The sequence below is a fragment of the Clinocottus analis genome, unplaced genomic scaffold (assembly GCF_023055335.1).
Source record: "Clinocottus analis isolate CAN_PGR_092001 unplaced genomic scaffold, fCliAna1.0.p SCAF_19, whole genome shotgun sequence".
In the NCBI taxonomy this organism is placed as follows: domain Eukaryota; kingdom Metazoa; phylum Chordata; class Actinopteri; order Perciformes; family Cottidae; genus Clinocottus; species Clinocottus analis.
In genome coordinates this window covers 10,749,827-10,771,458 of record NW_027175920.1, presented here as the reverse complement: position 1 = coordinate 10,771,458, position 21,632 = coordinate 10,749,827, and the positions used below count along the sequence as shown (strand labels likewise).

At 43.6% G+C, this 21,632-nt stretch overlaps 1 protein-coding gene across 1 annotated transcript; it reads right to left on the bottom strand.

Annotated features, from left to right (window-relative positions):
* Positions 1-4,916: 4,916 nt before the first annotated feature.
* On the bottom strand, positions 4,917-21,271 carry si:dkey-121b10.7 (heparan sulfate glucosamine 3-O-sulfotransferase 6). The gene is made up of 2 exons (XM_068583423.1): positions 20,763-21,271; positions 4,917-5,721 (listed from the first exon to the last, which is right to left on the bottom strand). Exons 1-2 carry the CDS (start codon positions 21,269-21,271, stop codon positions 5,103-5,105), a joined length of 1,128 nt encoding a protein of 375 aa, XP_068439524.1. The 3' UTR covers positions 4,917-5,102.
* Positions 21,272-21,632: the final 361 nt, after the last annotated feature.

Genomic DNA, 21,632 nt, shown 5'->3' with positions numbered 1-21,632 from the left:
GTAGCAGATTGTAATCGCTCTCTCAGTCTGAGAATAACCCTGTGCACATGAGGGTCAAATGACCACATGAACCTGGTGGTGGAATGCTCTTTGAACTCTGACCTCTGGCCACACCAGAGGGTTCATCCTGACCTCCACAGAGAAGAGCAAGCGGTGGAGCGAAGCGGCGACCAGTTGCTCGAGTCGCTTCAGGAGTGAGAGGAGATGTTGTTTGGGTCATTAAAGGGGAATGTGGAGGCTCAACAAAACAAGCTTGTTTTCAGATTGGTTACTTAAAACACGTACGGGCATTTTAGTGCTTATTCAGTGGGATTTTAGAGTACAACGCTGGCATGGTTTGGTCAACCTATTGTCGAGCGTGAAGTCCTCCAGCAAAATTTTCTGGACTTGGAGTTGCAAATTTTTAAAAAACACAGCTGCCACTCTAATTATTCAGTGCTTTATCTTAATTAAAACTCATCACATCGATCTGTCGGTCCACTTTTGTCCCAACTGAAATATCTAAAACACTATTAAATTTCTTACCATGAAATTTGGTACAGATATCAATAGTTCTCACATGATGTATCTTTCTGGCTTTGATGATTAGTATTTTCAAATAACATGTCACCAAATAAAATAGGGCTTGATTTGCAGCATGCAGCAGCCACTGAGGTACGCTGTGTGTGATGTGCTGTGGTTTCTACAAACCTTTCCTCCAGCTGCCAGACTGAACCCATGCAGTGCCCTGCAAGCAGGCTGGCAGACTGGCGGGCCGTCCTCAAGCAGCCATTCCTCTCACTTGACCCCCCCCCTCAACAGGGGTCACTGATCACTTTCATGAGGAGTGTGAAGATCTGAAGGGCTGGCATTCGCCCATCCATCCCCATATCCGGGTTTGGTCTAATCCATGCGTGTTTGGATCCTTTGCACCCTCAGTGGAGCCCGACGCCCACACGGGCCATTGACAGGGAGGTCATTGTGTGAGGGACAGAGAAATGCATCAGGAATGGAGCCAGGGCTTTCTGGATAAAGGTCCGCTCTGCAGACCTGCAGCTGAACCATCCTGTTTGCATATCAATACCTTCGGGCCTGAATAACTTCAGTCAGCTGATGAATGAGAGATTTGCTGCTATCTCAAGTCTCAGGGCTCTTTGGTGCAGAGAGCGACATAAAGGAAACTTTTCACCCGCGGGTAACTCAACGACGTAGCGGCCGGGTCCCTTTATGCATCGCTCACGCATGAATGGGGTTGTGTGACTTGAAGATATTCTATAACTGCAGAGGATGCAGAGTGGAAAATGAACACCATCCACCTGTCAAACACTAGCAGGTTTTTAGTGAAAAGGTAACTGATCGTCACCAAAAGTCTCTTCTGAGAAAAGCTGCTGAGTTTTCAAATAAAAAGCTACTTTTTTTTGACCTGAAGCTATGTTGATGTAGGTTTTATAATCCTGTTTTCAGATTTTTTGCTCTTTGCAGGAACAAAAAATAAAATAAGAAAGCAAAATTATTAATTTGGAGCCGAGTTTATGGACATTTGGCAAATGCAAGTCAATTATTCACCCTCCCCTGAGCTCTGTTTTAGGTGTCTATACTGAAATAGATATCTGGAAATATCTGGCTCTTTTTCTTCCATTACGTTATAGTTGCTAGCCTGCTGTTTGGTGCTGGACAGGTAGTGTGCAGTGCGTTCATCAGTGTGTTTTTTCCATATGTGCGTGCCGCAGCCAAAAACAGTGAAAGCAATAAATCAGTCCATCGTAACTGCCAACAAGCTGAAACTTGCTATAAAGTTCTGTGGTGCTGAACTGCAGAGTTGGATGATAATTATGAAACAAAAAACAAAGGGACAACTGATACCACCGCGGATTTGTAATGAAATAAAATATCAACATAAACAACCACAGATAGATAGTAGACATATGGAGCAGAAACCACCAGACTGTGCGGCCCTGGAAAGACTGCAGTCATTCCCTGGTCCAGGAGCCGTGCTCCCTTGTGTATGTGTGTTTCGGTCCTGCATTGATCACAGATGTATGGAAGATATATCAGATGTTAAATAATATTTTACAAATGTATGATAGCGACCCATGTTCGACCCTGAGTTAAATCAAAGTGACAGTGGGACATCGTATAAGCACACATCCCGGCCGGCTATAAACTAAACAGGCAGTTATTGATCTGGACCATCTCCCTTCAGAGGAGGTCTCAGAGGTTGAGAATGCAATATTAATGGATCGGTCAAGAGGTGGGGGGGGGGAGTTGTTGTAGGCATGTGTGTGCGTGCGTGTGCGTGCGTGTGTGTGCGAGCATGCATCCACCCTCATAGCTCATGCACGGCAACTCCATTAACCAGCGTGCCGGTGGCGGGTGAGCAGTTTATGGCGGCCAGGCTCACAGGTCAAGGGGGACTAAAGAGGTCAAAGATTGCCCATTCCCTGAAGGTCTCCAATCACCCCAGTGAATTGATTGCTTACACATCGGAAAAGCCACTGTCCTGTGTTAACGTCAAATTTAGACCCCTGCAGTCATATCACCCCTCCTTCCCTCTCTAACCACCAACTTCTGCAACTGGGAAGCGTTTGCCAGAGAATGACCACTCGCTTATGCTTTCAGGAATATCTCCACCCATTTGGGAACTAAGCGTATTTGTTTTCTTGTCAATACGACCAGATGAGGTCGTAATTTTATGTTCAATAAGGCTACAGCCAGCTAGCCTGTTAGCTTCGCTCAGCATACAGACTGAAAAGCAGGGGGGAGCTAGCATAGCGCTGTCTGAGGGTAACAAAATGTGGTCTAAACAAACAAGATTTAACATGTTCATTAGTGAGCTTTCGAGGTTTATAGGTAATTTGTTGCAAAGCAAGCAGTCTGCTTTCAGTCTAAGCTAAGCTAAGCGGCTGTTGGCTGTATTCAATACAATTTCTATGTTCTATTTATTTTGTGTAGTCCAAAATCACAAATTTGCCTCAAAGGGCTTTACAATCTGGACACATACGACATTTTCTGTTCCAGGACTCACATCGGTTCAGGAAAAACTACGCCCAAAAAAACATTTAAGGGGGAGAGTTAGCTCATTATATTTAGCGTACAGACTGAAGCGTCAATATTCTCATCTGCCTCCAGCAAGAAAGGAAGTGTATTTCTTAAAAATGTCAAATTATTACCTGGACCATGGTGCCAAGGTTTGCAATCAATTTTCCAACATGGCTTCCGGTTGAGCGTTGACAACAGCTTTGTCAACTGTGGATCGCCGTCTTGCGGGTTTAATTGCTTTACTGGCACTCTGATTTCATACGCTGATTGTGTTATGGTACAGGGAATATTAAACCTAAAGGCAGAGTTGAGCAAGAAGCAGGATTAGGCAAATTTGTGTGATTTATTAAAAAGATTCTGCAGATGGCAAGAGTCCAAATAGGCAGAGGGTACAGCTGGCAAAGAGGCGCCAGGAAAACAGGAAGCAGAACATCACATCACAACGAGGAAGAACGAACAAAGAACAAAGGAACTGTGCTGGTACACGTAGTAAATGACTGATGGGGAACATTTGGGACAGGTGAGCAAGAGGTCACGCGACTGCGCCGCTAAGGAGAGACAGGTGAAACTAATCAGGGCGAAGGCAGACCGTCAAAACCGGCGGGAAAACACACAAAGGAAGAAAGTGAAGTGATCTGAAATGAGAGGAGAGTAACAGAACAAAACACTAAACATGGTTAATGTCAGAAACAGAAGGAAAGGTTTTTAAAAACTCAATTCACTTTGACTTTTCGGTGGTTGGCAGACTTTGTTTCCTTTGGACAGAGATTTCCACACTTGGTATTATAAATAAGCAAAGTCGAAATATTAAACAACCTAAAGCATTTTCATACGCTGCTTTCCTACTTCATCATCCCGTCACAAAAAAATCACAAAACAGTGATTAATTGCGATTTTTTTTTTTTTTTCTTCTAAACATCCAGTTTCTCTTCAAGGGAGAAGAAAAAAAATCATCTGCTAAACAGATGTACTTTAGATTCCCGGCAGCAGCAACATCGGTTTGTTTGGGATAAATAGAAAGACCATGAACGGAGTGCTTCAAAGCAAAAATGAGCCCAAAACACATTTTTGAATAAAAGTTTTAGTCAGAACTTCCTGCAGAATGTCATATACAAAAGTCTCACAGAAAACATTTCAACAATAGTTTGTCATATTATAAATTAAGCTTTTAGAAATATAGAGTTGCATGTAAGTACCGTTTGCGGAGGTGAGTGTTGATTAAATGAAATAGAAAACAACCACAGATTCACGTGTTGTCTGCGGAGAACCTCTTATACAAGCGCTGTATTGGCGACATAAATAACAGCAAATATACAGCACATAGTGGCTCTGTTTTACATCACTGGGGCATTTTGGTACCAGGTATCCTTTTGCGTATGCGATATCTTTATTTTTTAATCAAGGCAGTCCAGAAGGCTTCCTTTAACTTCATACACAGAATAAGCGGGAAAGAGGCAGACACAACAATGCTAATCGGATATAAATGATTCTGAAGTAATATCTCAACAATACACATTTATTTTGATTGTGCCATTGTGCATAATTCAAAACCCTTTGTTTCTTTCCCTCCTGTAAATGTTCTTCGGCAGAGCTCCCGTGTTCCAATAGTCCAATATGTCATTTGGTTTGTCGCCAATCTGTCAAGGCTTGTTACTCTTTTGCCATTTGGTTTAACTTCAGGCTCATATCTCTGCAGCGTTGGCGTCTTTCTGGATTTTTCAAAACGAAAGCTCTGCTGTTAAGTGTTTTGGACATCAATGAAAGCTCAGCATTCTCCTGGCACTCAGGGGACTAAGTGTAAGTATGCTTCACTCTGGTTCACCCTTGTCACTTTGCAGCAGCAACCAGCCCTTCTCTAAAGAGTTCCTTTAGCATTGCCCGCTAACAAACTTTGACGGTATGGCTGCTGCAAATCTGGAGGAAGGAAGGGGTTTTCATAGCTTAAGAAATGCATGAAAGGTATATTTTGCACAGTAAAAGCTTTGGTAATACACAATGTCTTCAAGATATCCCTGTCTGGTTTTGGTAGCTGGCTGACCAAGAATGCTGGGAACAGTTTCTAAAGAGCTCTGGCGAGTAGCCGTTCACTCCCAGCCAAAATTGTGGCCGGTCATTTGGTAAAACTTGAGATTGAAGGGTCTGTAGAAGTCTCTGAGCCGATGCAGGACGTCTGAGGGGATCTGGGGATGGGGTCGGCCTTTGGACTTCCCCAGGCACCGCGGCCTGCTGCTCCCCTCGGGCTTCTTTAGGCAAGGGAAACCTTTGGTCTGGTTGAAGTAGAAGTGCTTGTCGGTCACCACGCGCTTGAGCCCCAAGAAGTCCTGAACCCGGCCCATCTCGCCCGCCGGGTCCGTCACGAGGCGCTCGCCGCTGACAAAGAGGAGGCGGGAGAGCGGGAAGAAGCGCAGCCAGTTCTCCAGGTGCTTGGCGTAGATGCCGATTCGCACGGCACTCCAGGATGTGTCGATGAGGCCCGTGGTGGCGTTGCGGAAAGCCAGGTTCTGGAAGGACGGCAGCCCGGGAGATTTGGACAGAGTCTGGGTGTAATCAGAAACAGCCCGGGTCACGGGGTCACGCACCACCACGATGAGTTTGGTGTGGCGGCTCATGGAGAAGACGCGGCGAGGAGCTTCCTTCGTGATGAAGTAACTGGGGGTCTTCTCCATGGTGATCTGACCCTCCAGAGTACGAGGCATCAGGCTCCTGCACGACAGAAAACAAAACAAAAAGACATTATTGCCATTATTAAACAAATATTCCGTGAGAGAATACTTGAGAAAATGCCAACACACTGTAACTTCTATATTACAAAAATAACATCTAGTTATTGGAAGAAATTATTACATTCCCTTGATTTTCTCATTATTCGCATAGCATTCTTTAGACGATGCCTCACTTGCCTTGAAGGCTTTTTGATTTTGCTTTGTAATTAGTGTGCTAAATCTGTGATTAGAGGGAGATAAACATGACATTAGCTGCTGGCATTGATGGAGTGACCGTGTCAGCACAGTAAGAGGGAGTCTGTAAGCGGCTACTGTCGGAAAACCGCAAGGCTATATTAACCTCAGGAAAGTAATTTCCTCTCCTCCGCTGCCTCCTGCAAAACGGGCTGGGCTCCCCCTGCATGGTCCTTAAAGCTGTGAGAGCGTCCCACAGGACTCAAATAATAGCCACATTACTGTCATACCACTGGCATTTGTAGCCCTACAGCCGGGTTGGGAAAGTTACTCTCAATGCTTTTTCACTTTGATTCCTTGTTTGTACAACAAGCTAATCTGTACTACATACAGTGCTGGACAAGTTGTTTAAGTTTTTGTGTAAACTCTTATTACATTTTACAAATCAAAAAGTAATTTATGCTACTTTGATAAGTAGCAAAAGTGATTAAAGTTAGTTACAGTGGTGACTTCCAGATCTCATGGATTTATTTGGTGAGAAATGAGCACAAAAGCTACGACGATGAGACCAACGTCGTTATAGACTGAGATGATCCTTTAATTTATTGAATATTTTGGCTGCAGTAAAAATAAGAGGCAAAAGTCCATATTGTCTCCTGGCCATGTGTTCACATTCAATCCTGGTTGTTGCATTTGGCCCTCAGATTATTATTATAATCAGTGGTAAAGGTATTCTAGTCCCACTTTGGCTCTGAGAGGACTGGGCTGCCCTCTTCCTCTTGATCTTTACTCCTACTTAGATGACTCAGAGGCTGAGAAGACGTAGTAGGGCCTTAACAATTCCAACAAACCCTGACCAGAGCCTGCATTTGACTGAGAGTCATCACAACGTGCCAGAGCAGATTGTGTATGAAACGAGGAAAATGGGAGGGAAAGAAAAACACGTTTGTCTCGTGTCCTTTATTTCATTCAACTGCTACTGTAACAATATAATGAAATCTAATGACCTCCGTGGTGAAATAAAATAAAAAATACATCCTGTCAATTGTCTTCTCGTTAAAATAAAAATAATACTTGTGTTGAATTCAAAGAGGAGATTAAAAATCTCAGCTAGTGTTCTGTAAATTTAAGCAATGAGGAATGTCAGCGTTGCATCTGCGTAAGATCCCTCGGCTAATTTCCGTGCTTCCCCTCTCGCTGCTCAGCGGGCATGTGGTGACGGTTGGGTCGGATCCTTCGTGGTTGGTCTGTAAATGAAGGACTTAAAGGGGCTCTGAGCTCTGCTGTGTGGCGATGGAGCCGACTCCATTCCTCTCGCTCTCCGATCCAACACACATAGTCAGCTCTGAGTCTCCCAGCACGTCCTCTGGCATGAAAACCATGAGGGGTAACAACAGATACACGACTTATGGTGTTCATAAAAAAAACCCCAGAGATGCGTTCCAGGGCTGGGGGCTAAACACAAATCAAGAGAAATATAGCAAATACCAAAAAGGGAGAAAAGTTTGGGAAAACAATCCTGTTTCTCTGGCTTGCCTCAGCATTCGGATGTTTTACGATGAGCCTTTGAGGCCAAAGCATAAGCTGCAACCTATCGCTCTGAAGCCAAGTTTCTGAGGCTTAGTTCTCGTCACCACATGACGCGAGTGGCAGAAAAGGTTTTCTGGATATAAATCTAATTTTCCATTCGGATCCAAGGGCAGTTGAACCTCAAAATTCCCCCTTTGATACGGTGACTCTAATTTGTCATTGATCTTTAAGGTTATTTTGTGGTAATTGCATGCTGCTCTGGTTCATCTGTGTGATTCCTATATTTCCAGACCACCTGTGAGAGAACATCGGGAACATCAAGGAATGCGAAGAAAAATACACGACAGAACAACAACCTGAGCCCAGATAGTTTCTATATTTACGTTTCCTTTCTGTGGTCGCTCACAAGCCGACCCGTCTGAAAGCAGAAATAAGTGAGGTGCTAGTGTGTTTGCGCTGTTTGGTGTTTTGCGAGTGTGTCTACAGCACTAAATGGATGTTTGATTTCATCCAATCAGTCTAATGGAAGCCATGCTCCATTCGAGGCGGACTGGGGCTCCCATTGACATCATGTTTACATTTTGAACCGCCAGCTTGTAATCACAGAACAGCCCGGCTACAACAGAAAGCCCAGGAGGAGGCCACAGTGTAGAAATGAGGGGTTAACGGATGGATAAAAGAGGAAGAAGAGAAAAGGAAAACCCTGGGCAAGTGTAAAAGGAAAGAGCGAATGAGGGAAAAAGCACTGACGAAGAGGAAAAAAAACAGCAGCAACGCAATCCTCTCGTTCATCTGACGTCACTGCCCTGAAACGTCTAATCTCTTCGATGAATTCATGGTGTTTTATTTTACTAGCTCCCGTATGGTTTGGAAACCTCGCGATCTGATGTTTTCATCACACCTTTACCGTTGGCATCTGTGGCAGGAATGCATTCGGCTTTGAAAGTGCGCAGATGTGCGTTTATCTGTACCAGTGTGTCTGGACGCTTTCACATGCTCACACTTAGCTGTGCTCTTTGTGGGTGGGCTGCGCTTTATTAGGGCCTGTTTAAAGCACCGCAGGCTAATAGGCTACTGTTTATGACCAGAATACGAGGATACACGAGCGAGCTGTGTATACGGACGGGTTCCCAACAGAGGCAACAGGGGACGAGCACGGTGGACCTCACGTGTGGACGGACCGTTTGAAAAGCACTTTTCCATTCTTGCCTTATAAGCCCAGTTTAGAGAACTACATATTTGGTCGAAAATGAGTTAATAGCAGAATTGTTTGACATTTTTATTGCGAAAAAATAAGTATCGTGCCAACGATATGTACAATTTCCAAACACTATGCAGAATTTGCAGAAGAAAAAAGGCCAAGCCGCACTCATGATAAACTGCTGCCACAGAGAGACAGCTTTAAAGCTATCAAGCGGATTAGCCACAGCTAGCGTTAGCTGAAGGTATAATTATTTTCTTTGCCTTCAACTAGCTGTTAGCATGTCTGTACAAATAATAACTTAAAGAACTAACGTCTCGGTATATCTCAATGATGCAGTCACTAAATCCAATCTTGAACGAGAACTCAACCTTTTTTTTTTTTTTTACCACGCAAACAAAGTTGGATAAGAAATGCTGGAGAGCTGAATCATGACGACGTGTTTGCCCCCTTAAGTGCTACTAAAAGTTTATTTTACTTCCAAATTAAAAAGGCACCTGCAGGTAGTGCAAACACGGTGGCTTCTCAAGTAGGAAGCACACACTCTATCAGCTCTGTTTGTGCACCACCCATCTCTCTCTCTCTCTCTGCGCTCTCCACTATGACACTCACTCACATACACGTAAACACATAGAGCCACATCTGGGAGCAATGAAGTCCTTAGATTGAGTGTGTGTGTGTGTGTGTGTGTGTGTGTGTGTGTGTGTGTGTGTGTGTGTGTGTGTGTGTGTAGCGGAGATGAGGGAAGTGTTTCTGGGTTCGGAAGTTTCCCTCCGGTGCCGGGGTTCGGAGCTCCGTAAGCTGTGATCCATTCGGGGTCTCTGCTGGGCCGGGGGCCAGACCCCCGGACCCTCTTAATCCCCACCAGCCTGAACTGTGCGGAAATGGACTCTTCCAGCCTGAAGGTCAGAGGCAGATGGTTGTGATTCAGAGGGCGAGACCACCAGGGATCATGTAATGCAACATGTCATCATGTGCGGATTTCTCTCTGGTACACGCGATGTTACCCCATCTTCTCCTTCATCCATCCCTCCATTTCTCCTCCACTTACTTCATCCCCCCCCCAACCTCCCTCCTCCCATCTTGTTTTTACATCTTCAAAGCCTCCACTCGGCCTCTCCTGTACCCTTCAAAGTGAGATTGTTATGAATACATTTGACACGTGTGAAGGAATTTAAAAACCCATCGACATCCTCAACCACTACAGAAGGACACATGAAGACAGATACAGTCGGCCTGTGTGTGTTCAAAGATCTGTAAAAGCTGCTGCGTGGAGGGAGGTTTGTCATTACTCACAGCAAATACAGGGTGAGGAGCTTCTGAGGGCTGATTAGAAGTCAGCGAGGGCTGGAAGCAACTCAATAAAAGGGGAAGTAAAGTAGTACTTCTCTGTGTGTGTGTGTGTGTGTGTGTGTGTGTGTGTGTGTGTGTGTGTGTGTGTGTGTGTGTGTGTGTGTTGGAGTTTGGCCATAACATTAGGATGCTTCTGGCTGAAATTAAGCTTTTTGTTCAATGTATCCATTGCCATGTAGAAATAGAGGAAGAAATCATGTTCTAATTTTTTTTATGTATTCTGATTGTGAGGCTGCCAAAAGGCAGACGTAATTAATAATAAGTATGTGCGTTGCATCTGGATTTCATTGCCGAGTTTTTGTGTCTAAATACAGTTTCAGAGGATTTTCTTATAAATTAGAAAATTCTGGTGAAAACGGTCTTGAAACGATCTTTTTTCGGGGTTTCTGCACAGTTAACAGCATTACATTATCAAATGAGACTTTTTAAAGACCTTTTTAAATACCACGAATAAAGCCATTTATTACATTTTATAAATGAATAACAGAAAATCGGTAGAGACAATAAAGCTCACAATAATGTATTACGTATGACATTATTGACATAAGTCTCATTTATTGTTAGTAATTCCAAGTACTAACAAGTACTAAAAATATCTATAACAATATAAACAATCTTTTAATGTGACCTGGACCCACATAAGCAGCAGAAAATTGCTGGATTGATAAGAAACGTATAACTAATGTTACAGTCTATAGCAGGCTAGCATGGCCATATTATCAGATACCATGCACTCTGAATATTGGCACAAGATATTATCCATCAGCCCCTGATACTATATCAGTATTACATAAACCCACATTGCCCACACCTCATGGTACTGTATCTCACTTCAGCATGTGTGTGGCGGACCATTACACACGCCGAAGGTTACCGTCTGGCTCAAGCACCGGGGTGGTGAGGAGTATTTTTACCCAGGAGGTTCGCGTCGACGGGGTAGGTCGGTAGGAAAGAGCTGAAGAATGTGTCTAGCTGAGGGGAAAAATAAAGGCGTAACACTTAACAGAGACATCAGAGGGTCTGCAGAGAGCGGGCAGTGAGTGAGAAGTGGTCGGTCAGAGTTTCCTCTGAGAAACCAGGGCGGCCCTAATGACAGAGGAAGGTGTGTGCGTGTGTGTGTGTGTGTGTGTGTGTGTGCGCGTGCGTGAATTTCTAGTAATTCTACACCATTCAGCATTAGCTTGCAAACTGTTTGAACAATCTGTTAATTGCTGACAAATGTAATGTGTAATGTAATGTTCTTGGCAGAGATGAAGAGTTGAGTAATAAATCGATTTTATTAATTCATTTAAATCGGTTTCAGAAGGAGTTTAAAACTGAAGATCTATTTTTCGTATTACCCGGCCCTAGTTAGATGAGAAGATTAATACTCTCGCGTCTGACTGTGTGTGAAATGTGTAGGCTAGCTGTTGTTAGTCTTTACGCTAAGCTACGCTAACTGGTTGCTGGCTTATATTTACCGTAGAGACTTCACAGTGGGATCAGGCCTCTCATCTAACTCTAACGCCATGGCAGGAATAAGCTCATTTCATAACCAAATATAAATTATGATTAAGTTATCTCTGGGAGGTAAATGGGAAAAATATCACAGCAATGACCAACGAGTATCAAAGTGCTTAATACATAAAAAAAAAGACCTCAGTAAGAAAAAGAAGAGAGAATGAAGAACAGGAAGAGGGGATGCAGTGATAATATCTTTCTGATAGCGTAACAACAATGTTGGAACATGGAAATAAGCCATGTGTGTGCTCTGATTGCTCCAACCCCTCCTGACTTATCAAATGGGAAAATCTGCAGCCGTGTTCCTGCCGGCCCTCAGTGGCCTACTTGTGTGGCTTTATCGCCGAGCTGCCGGGGGCCCCGGGGCCCCACCCTGCCTTCATCCGATCCCCTGAACACAGGATGGGCAGATAGAAAGGTTAGATCCTGATCCCAATGACGACATGATGTCTTTTACAGAGTTACATAATTGTGCTGCTCATAAGATGAATGTATGTGCAGTTGGCTGGTCATTTACTGGAAATATATAATTCATCAGAAAGAGGTCTTTGGAAAGAAATTAGTCAGTTACTCAATTAGTTTATTGATAGAAACTTTTATGGGAAATATTTTGACTGATTTTGGGAATTTAAATGTATTAACTTAAGTTCTGAGAATATAATTCCTTTTTTTGTTATTCTACAATTTACATCTTGATACAATGATAAAAAATCATCAAATATTTGAGAAGATAATATAAAAAATATTGTTATGCTATTGAGAGGAATTTTACCTAATCACATCAGCTGACTGCACAATTGTTCTTATATTTGGATACATGCAATTCATTTGGGATAGTTTGTAACAACATATACAGAGATGAAAAGTGAGAATATTATGTATGTATGTAGTTTTGCAAGAGCATTATTCCCAAACGGTAACCTAGGAGGCTGGAAAAGTTAAACCAGTGTGAATGATTCAAAATCTGTCGTTCATGAAATGTCCACTTGAGGCTAAAGTTCCAGATGCGAGTCATATTTCACAGCAGAAATAAACATGTCTACAGCCTGGTGCAAACAATGATTTTAGTCTCTGGTTTATGACAACAGAGGGCATGAAGTTGTATATTACTCACCATTTTAAATGATATTAAGGCCTAAAGTTATGTATAATTGAGGCTGTGGCCCTTTGAGTGACAGATGGGTGAAGTCACAGTTGCTTCATGTCTTATTTCAGTCACTCCACTCAACCTTTAACCGCTCAGCTTTATTTGTGCTGTTGGTGCCTTTTCGGGATTTTTTCATGCAAAAATCAAATGAATCGGTTAATTTGAATTTGAAGTTATACGCTCCCTTTTTCCCGGGGACAGAAATCTTAACATAAGTCACAACAAGGCCACAGGGTTAACGGGAGCCGGCTAGCAACATCCTAGCTTGTTAGCATTAGCTAGCTTGTTATCTTTGAACTAGTTGTTTAACGCTCCACATCTTTGCCCATTTGAAGGAGAGACTACATCCATGACGTTTTCCCCTCTCTGGTTATTCCATGGGTTTCAAATCACATTGCAACTATTTCCATATATCAAATCATCAAACATATTACATTGTTATTCATGTTGGAGCAAGTCACCAGATTTAGTTTGACATATCGTTAGACCGGCCCTGTTAAAGATTAAACATGGGTCAACATGTCCTTTCATGTTCACCCTTCACTTTGAGTCTGCACAGACGACAGAAAACAACCACGTGTTCACTAATTAAACAGCTTTTCTAAATGAGGACACACACACAGTGTGATCACACTGTAATCGACTCAATATGGACGTCTCCTCGTCTGGCAACTCCCCAGGTCCCCACCAAATAGTCCACTCGATCCCGTATGATGCTAAAAACCCACTTCCGAGCAGTTTCAGCCTGCCACTCCTTGTGGTTTCTCAGCTCATTGTTAGCAGTGTCTTAAGCTGAAAACCGGAAATCACCGCTGGCAGAGGCACGGGTTTTTCAACTGGAAACAGTCCATTCAGCGGTCTGCTATTAGTGTCATCTATCAGGCTCATGAGTGGACTCAGCAGGCCTTGGCTACGTTTGCACACATCAAACACGCGGGCCGAAGTAGAGTTTGGATGGACATGAAGCGGGAGCTGGTGTCGGTTTCCAGATTTCCTCCAATCGCAGCGTCTCGTTTGATGGTTTGCTTGTCCTCAAATTCAGCTCCAGCTCTCTTTGCCAGAGTCTCAGGCATAATTAATCTCATTTCCTCTTTAAAGCCGGCACTGCCATCACCGACTATTAACCAGTTGAAGTTGGTTAAGTCAAACCGATGGGGCTTTTCGAGGAAGGTTTAGTAGCGGACAAAGAAAGGTGTGTTTCTCTGTGGGATTCTCAGGGTGGCTGCAGCTTCTCACGACCCCTCACACACCATGCAGTCAGACATTAAACAGAGATAGACACCATGAGAGGACCACACACACACACACACACACACACACACACACACACACACACACACACACACACACACACACACAGTCAATAATTACCTGCCTCTCCAGACGGGCCAGTGATGGTTAACTGGGTACGGGGTTTAAGTATCTGTCTGCCCATCAAAACCAAACAGCAGCAACTGTATGAATGTAACTGTCAGGATCTCTTTCCATGACTAAAGTCATTTATATTTTATTTAAACAGCATATTCATATACTATAAATTATCTCAGGGAATATTCCATATGGAGCAGGTCTACATGGTCCTCACTCTTTATAATGTTATCTATGTCATAAAATGATAGACTTTGATTAAAAAAAGAGCAGAGGAATTAAAGAGTGACTCCCTGAAATGATCATCTTGATACTTCATATAGTGGAGCTGAACGTATTTAACTTTTTTAGAACGAAGATGACTTCACAGTTTTTGTGGACTTTTGTTTTATTTCCGTGTTATTACATTTTAAACTTGGACGTCTTGGGCTTTTTGCATGTTGGTTGAACAAAACAAGCGAGTGATGACCTCATATTGGGCATTTTTTCACTATTTCCAAACATTCTCTAAAACCATTTCATTCAACTTAACAAATGTTCTGCACCATACTTCTAACCAATGTGTTTAAATTGGGGTACAAAGTCTGTATCAAACCTCTTTCGTGATGATGATGTGTTGAAGTGAAAAGTAGAAGCTTTTTAACTGCCTGTAAATCAACATTACAACACAAAATCCACAGTCCTCTTTCTGCACTGTTCCTGTTCCTCTACTGGAGCGAGGAAGTGTCTCTGTTCAAACCCAGAGAGCTCATTTTAGCATCGATTGCATTGAGAAGATGTTGGCCAGTATGGGGGACTGATGACTCTTACTTGGCAAACACTTCTGATTCTGATATGAGCATGTGAGTATTGATTTGAGATGGACTGAAAATTATGTGAATGTCCCCTTCAAGTACTCTCGTGTTCTTTAATCATGTTTTATTATTGCAAGTAAACATTTGAAAAGCGGCATTTTCTATTCGTCTTTCACTAAGTAAGTGCTTTTTTTTTCTAAAAATGTCTCTCATCTTCACTCACTTCCTAAACGCACGCTAATCTAAAACAAAAGGCTGCCACAAAGCAAAGAGAGGAGGAAAAAAAAGAAGAGCTCGAGAGGAAGTTAAAGCAAATGACGTAGAGAGGAGAAGCAGAAGGAAGCAGAGAGATTATTTTGTTGCGGTCCATTAAACATTTTGGCTTGTCCGTCATGCTGAAGATCTCTGTCTGTTTCACAAGAAAAAGCAGACTTTGATGAGTGAGTCAAAGCAGCGGCATGCGCTGAGTCTGTTACTTAAAGCGCACGCAGCAATTAAAACCCAGACGATTGAAATTAAAATCAGTCACAGTGGTGAACGACGCGAACCTCTGTGATTGAGGTGTTGTGAAGTTCAGAGTTTCTCTCTCTGTGCGTCTCCTTCGTTATTTCGGATTGGACGAGACGCGGCACGCCGGCAGTCGAAAGGTCGTCCGATGATAAGCTGTCAGAATATTGATGACTGAGTTCTGACTTTTTCTTTTTTTTACAAGTAAAAATCCATACCTGTCCAACACCAATTCATCAAGTCACGTTTGATTATATCCTTGTACTTTTTGAAACTGCATTTACATATTCATTCTGACAGAAAAACATTTACATGTAAATAGCAGCACGTGTCATGTCATGTTTATTATCTCTGACAGACGTGCCGGATGGTGCCGCTCATGTTTATGCATTAACAGACTACTTTTTCCTCCCTGCTGATGCGGCTTCAAATACTCGCAGAGCATTCAACCCTGTCTGTGGCACAAAGCCTTCTTTCTTCCAGCAAGATCTATACATTTCCTTTTTTTTTTTTTTTTTATAAATTCTTGCTTGAAAGCCGTTTTCTCCTCCCCAAAAAAAAAACAAAAAAAAAAACCCCTCTTTGTCAGTCTGCAAAAAGAAATCTGCAACATGCAGCTCACAAGAATGCGATCAGAGAGGAATTCAACCGGAGCATCCCCCGTGAACGGGAGAAAAGTCTGACAGGAAATAAAACCAGGACATTCCTGTCTAGGTAGCTGAATCGTGCGACGCGCTTCCTGAGAGAGAGGAGACTACAAGACAAAGATGTGAGTCGATAAGGAAAGAGATTTAGAGAGGGAGAGAGGGAGAGAGGGAACATCACCCGGGAGGACTCGTCCACTGGCTTTACATTACACAGTGTGAGTGACCTGAACAAGCCAATAAATCCACTCCCCGGCAACACTCACACTGTGGGGTGTAAATGTCAGCAGTGGCCGGCATTAACAGCTCCTTGTCAACAAGATTGAATATTCAGAAGTTAATTCATTTCTGCTGCAACAGCGCGATAAAGGCAGAGGGAGCCAGATCAATAGAGAGAACCTATTTTAGGTGATCGATATCGGGAGATGACATTTATATCTCCTGGAGGTTTACGGCCCGCAAGAAAAAAGGTGGAGAAACGGGGGCGGAGGGAGGGGGAGACGGCGGACTCGCGGGTCGGGCCGGAGCGCCGCGGACGGACCCGAGCTCACGCACACATGCTCACACTCACTTTGCACACCATGGCTGTCTAAACCCTCGTTCTCCTCCACCAAACCACAGAATCGTTTCCAGTTGATGGCGAAGCCAAGGCTTTTCCACATATAAGCAGTTTTTTTTTTTTTTCTCTCTCCAACAATTTGCCAAATGCTTCCTTTAAGGATGTCCATGTGTTTTACTTGGTCACCGGCTGAAGACGGGGGCCAAGGCTTCCTCTCCCGAGCTCAAAGACTCAGACAGAGCTTTGACATGAGGAGCTCTGTCGGAGAATACATGTTTGAGTGATACTTTCCAGCGCAGCTTCACGTGATATTGTTGGCTTCACATACAACACTTGATAGATGTGATTCACTGGGTACTTAACATGTAATTAAACTAAATGAATAATATTTATACAACTACATATGATATCTGGAAGTATGGAAGAGGCCGGAGGACATAAAGGGAGGGAAGAAGTCTGAAGGCACGGGGAAGTCAGATGTCTCGACGACTTGGGGAGAGATCAATGTGGAGATGTGTCAATCAACTCGAGGGCTTTGACGCTTCAATGCAAACACACGTTGCTTTAGAGAATATTGCTGAGACGATTCTGTCGATCTTTGCAGAAGACAGTCCATGTGTTGTTTCTGACTCGATATGTGGATATATAATTTATTTTTCTTTCTTTTTTTTTACAAATAAGATATCTAGAGCGATAGATATACTTTATTTATCCCCAGGGGGGGAATTTGTGTGTGTGTGGCAGCAGCTAGCAAAGTTATAAAGGAAACATACGAATATTAAGGAAATACTCTATGTATACCATGCAATACAATAAAACAGCAGAGGAAAGAAGAGCTACTCCACAATCTTTCCACATCCTCGATGGCAACTGCATAAGTACTCCATTGACTGGAGGAACAGGCCCAAACATACATCTGTCTCATATAAAAATGGAAAAGTCCCAGTGACTGTTGTTGCCTGTCCGTAGGCCAGTGAAGTACACCGCCCCTGGGTGCAATAAGCTTCGCTCATGGCAGTAAAGGTTGAGGTGCGGGAACACTGAAGACGAGGAGGTGGCGGCCGTTGACTAATGCTTCATCAGGCCTTGTTTAACTGCGAGCGGGGGCCTAATCCCTCTCAGCCACTCGGCGTGTCCCTGAGCTGTCCGTGTTAATGCCTGACCTGTCACGACACCGGGCCAATTCACAGTGTTGACACGAGCTGTCAGCGGATTAGGACGGAGCAGAAACACACGTTTCATTACGCCTTCAAAAGAGCAAACGGAGAGGAAGAGAAAAGAGAAGAGAGGAAAACGCGTCATGTGTGTTCAGAGAGTACGCGGACAGTTTACCATCAGCGGACAGCAACAGGAACACTGGTCCTCTCACCTTTTAGCCTTTTCTGAAAATGCAGGTCATCAAACACTTGATAGTGGAAATAAGAGAAATTGCAAAGCTCATATTTTTATTTTTAAAGTTCAAATGTAACCTCGTTTACAAAGTAAATCATTGTGCCATTTATTTTCACCAGCGGGAGAGGGGGAAGTGGCATTGTTGCGTCATGCTGATTTTCCGCCAGGTTATGCGGCCAGAAGTGAAACTAAATTGACCTTTGACCCTCGCTGACCTCAACAACGTGCGTCCAATGAGAATCTGGCACTGGAGGGGTTCAGAAGTTATGATGGCCATGATTTACTGAGACAGCGGAAAAGTTGATTTGCCTTTCTCAGAATTCAGGGAGTTGTTGTAAATCTACGATCTGATCCCATCAGGAGAAATGTGACGCCTGGCAGAGAATATTAGAGAGGATGGAGAGACCAGGCTCGAGATTACATTTTTGAGATTTTTTAGTCTTCCCTTGTAGTCTATGGTGTCATACAGCTGCTGCTCTGGAGGGTTATTTCATGCCAATTATTTTGGGGGAGACGTGGCAGTCTCATATTTAACCTCTTAGGGCGGTGATGCTGGAGAAAAAGGATGACAAAGGACGCATTTTGTGAAAATGTGGTAAAATGTTTTACTTGTAATAGCTTCACGTTTACATTACATGCTGAAATAGAGGATTTGGGCATAATTTTATCTTCCCTAAAGTCCAAAAAGTTCACAGATCTGAAATAAAAATCAAACTTAATTGATTAGTTGACAGAAGAGGATTTATTATTTTGATAATTGATAAATCATTTCAGTTATGAGAGTTACTATACTGCCAAACATTCACTGATGTTGGCTACATATGCTGATTGTGTGATAGTAAACTTGATATATTTGGCTCTTGGATTAATGCCAGTCTTTGAAAAAAAAGACATTTAAAGTCATCTTGAGTTCTGGGAAATAAGGATGGGCACTTTTCACATTTTACACCCAAAAACAGTTCAAATTCTAGTTTGTTTCTTCAACTCTTCGTCCTGTATTTTTGCATCTCCTCCTCTGTGAAAACCGATAGCAACCAGCTGTTTTCCAGACGTTACAACTACTTAAATAAATCGTACATGTCTGCGTTGAAACTATTCGACGGGGATTCAGTTTTTAGTAATTCATGAACGGCACATTAAACTGCCTCAAACTGCGGCCCAGATCTCTCATAACTGTATCATCACGCATGCATCGGACAAGCATCAGGAAAGCCCCGTCCACACTGAGTATTAGGAACACACACACACACACACACACACCCTTTGATGTCACTTAGTGCTGTTCCACCTGAGCCTCACAGGGATCTGATCATTACCCGGCTGTATTGATCTCTCAAAGCCTCTCTCTCTGTCTTCTTTCCTAAAACCCCTTTTTTTTTTCCCGCCACACCAACGTTCTCCTCTGTCTAGTCGTCTCTTTATCAAACCGTCATTTAATCCCTGGATCTTTTCTCTTCCCTCATTGTTCTTCTGTAATGGTCTCCCCATCTCCCTCTCCATCTCTCCTCCTTTCATTTCTGTGCTCTCAGATGTCAGTCATTTCAACCCCAAAACACTCCGACGACATCTGGCTAAACACATTATTTAAAGCCCATTTTATCGACTAATTTCAGTCACAAATGGAGGCGCAGAAGAAATATGGCTGTGAATAATAAATATATATTTGGGCTGGTCCTCAAGCAGACACCTGACAGAGGGGTCATCCACACTACCACCATCCACAACCACCCATCCTCCCTCTGCGATCAGGCTGGCGTTGAGGCCCTCAGGGGACCAACGCCGGACACTTAGGGAAGCAGCGCGTCAGCTCAATAAACAGCAATTTATTGGCAGGGGACTGAATACGCTGCCATCCTTGGAAGCTATCAGCAGAGCGTCTTATTGCTGCTGAGGGATATTAATGAAGAGGAGCTGGAGACTGATCACAGCGCGCATGAGAGGATGCGTGTGCCTGCGCCACAACACGCTTCACGTGGACTAATGAGCGCGGAGTGTATTTGAAATAGCTCGGCTGGCGTTACATCATGCTCGGTCACTGGTATGTCATTTGTTTCAAAGGAACTAGAAAACACACCATAATAATCTGACGGCATGGAAAAGGCCTCCTATAGCACTGAGAATGAGTGGAAAAAAAGTTATTGATACATATGGCACTAAAAAAGTGTCAAAAACTGCTCAAATCTCAATTTTAAATCCTCATACTGTATTATAATTTCTTAATGTACATTTGTTAACAATTCAGTTTGAGGATTTAACAGATTTTAAAGACACAGAAGGAGATTTAACTCAGTGTCAGACTTTAGCCACCTGGATGAGATGTACAAAGAAAAAAAAACCTCATGTGCAATTATGGATGATAAAAAGAGATATCATGCACAGTTTGTCTGTGATATACAGCCAAACTGTGCGTGATTGCAGTTTGAATAATTACAGAGAAAAGCCATCACACATCTTAAAGAATCTAAGAAGAAGAGGGGACTTTTTTGGGGGGTGGAGGGCACGTCTTGCAATGCATGACCTGATTTCACCATATACCGCTCACACAACGCATAACGCATCAGGGATAAGGTAATTACGTCATGGAGTTAACCAGCTTAATACACGTGAAAATGAAATAAAAAAGGCTTCTGTGACATTTTATGGACGAAAGGGGAAAGTCTGGCTCCTGGAAAGTGACAGTAAGCAGCTACAACTTGCAATCAGGCGTCCGTGACTTCATGCCCTGAACTTTGACCCTCACAGTTCACTCCTCGTCCGGTCATTAGGAGACAGCGGAGGGGCGTGAATTCCAGTACATATTGAATTAGTTGCTGTATCATTTAGTAGAAATACAAATAAAAACAAATGCGTACCTGTACCAGTCCGGTCCCTTGTCGTAGAAGCGGTCAAAGAAGTGCGGCTCCGAGCCGACGGCTCTCACGTCCGGATGGATGCGCAGGAACTCCAGCAGAGCCCGGGTGCCACCTTTCTTCACCCCGATGATGATGGCCTGGGGGAACTTCTTGCTGCCGAAATTGTTGGCTATAGAGATGTTGCTCCACGGGACGTCGCTTTTCGACAAGTCCGGCAGCTGCTCCCGGACGACCTGCGACGCGTTGTACGCGCCGAGCTGCTCGTGTCCATCATCGATGGTGACTTTGTTTTGAACGTTGCTCTGCTGGTCGTACACGGGCCTGGGCAAGGAGTCACAGTATCCGTTGAGGCAGTAGAAGAGGTACGTGAAGAGAATGATCATGGTCAAGAAGACGGACAGCTTGGACTGCACCCTCAGGTGTCCGAAGTTGAACGCAGCTCTCCATTTACTACATCCCATGAGTTGCACTCCAGAGCACGAGGACACAACGCAGGAAACATGCCACATCAAAAGACGTCATACTTCTCAAAGTCACTCAGCGCTTTTTAAAATAATGTTATTATTTTTGGTGCTCGTGCCACCGCAGCAAGTGGCGCAAAACTTGCCCCCTCGCGCGTAAAGCAGTTCCGCATGCTGCTCAGTGTCTCTCTCTCTCTCACCCTTTGATTCTCTCTCTCTCTCTCTCTCTCTCTCTCTCTCTCTCGTCAGCGCATCATAAAAGTCAACTTCTAGATGTTTTTCAAGCACTTGAGCAAAGTCCCATGGAGGCTCGCTGAGAGGCGGCTGTGCGTGAACGTCCCGCAGCGCTCCTCCGTGCCTTCTGTGCGCTCCCGTGGCTCCTTGGCAGGGCAGCAGCAGAGGCTCCGTA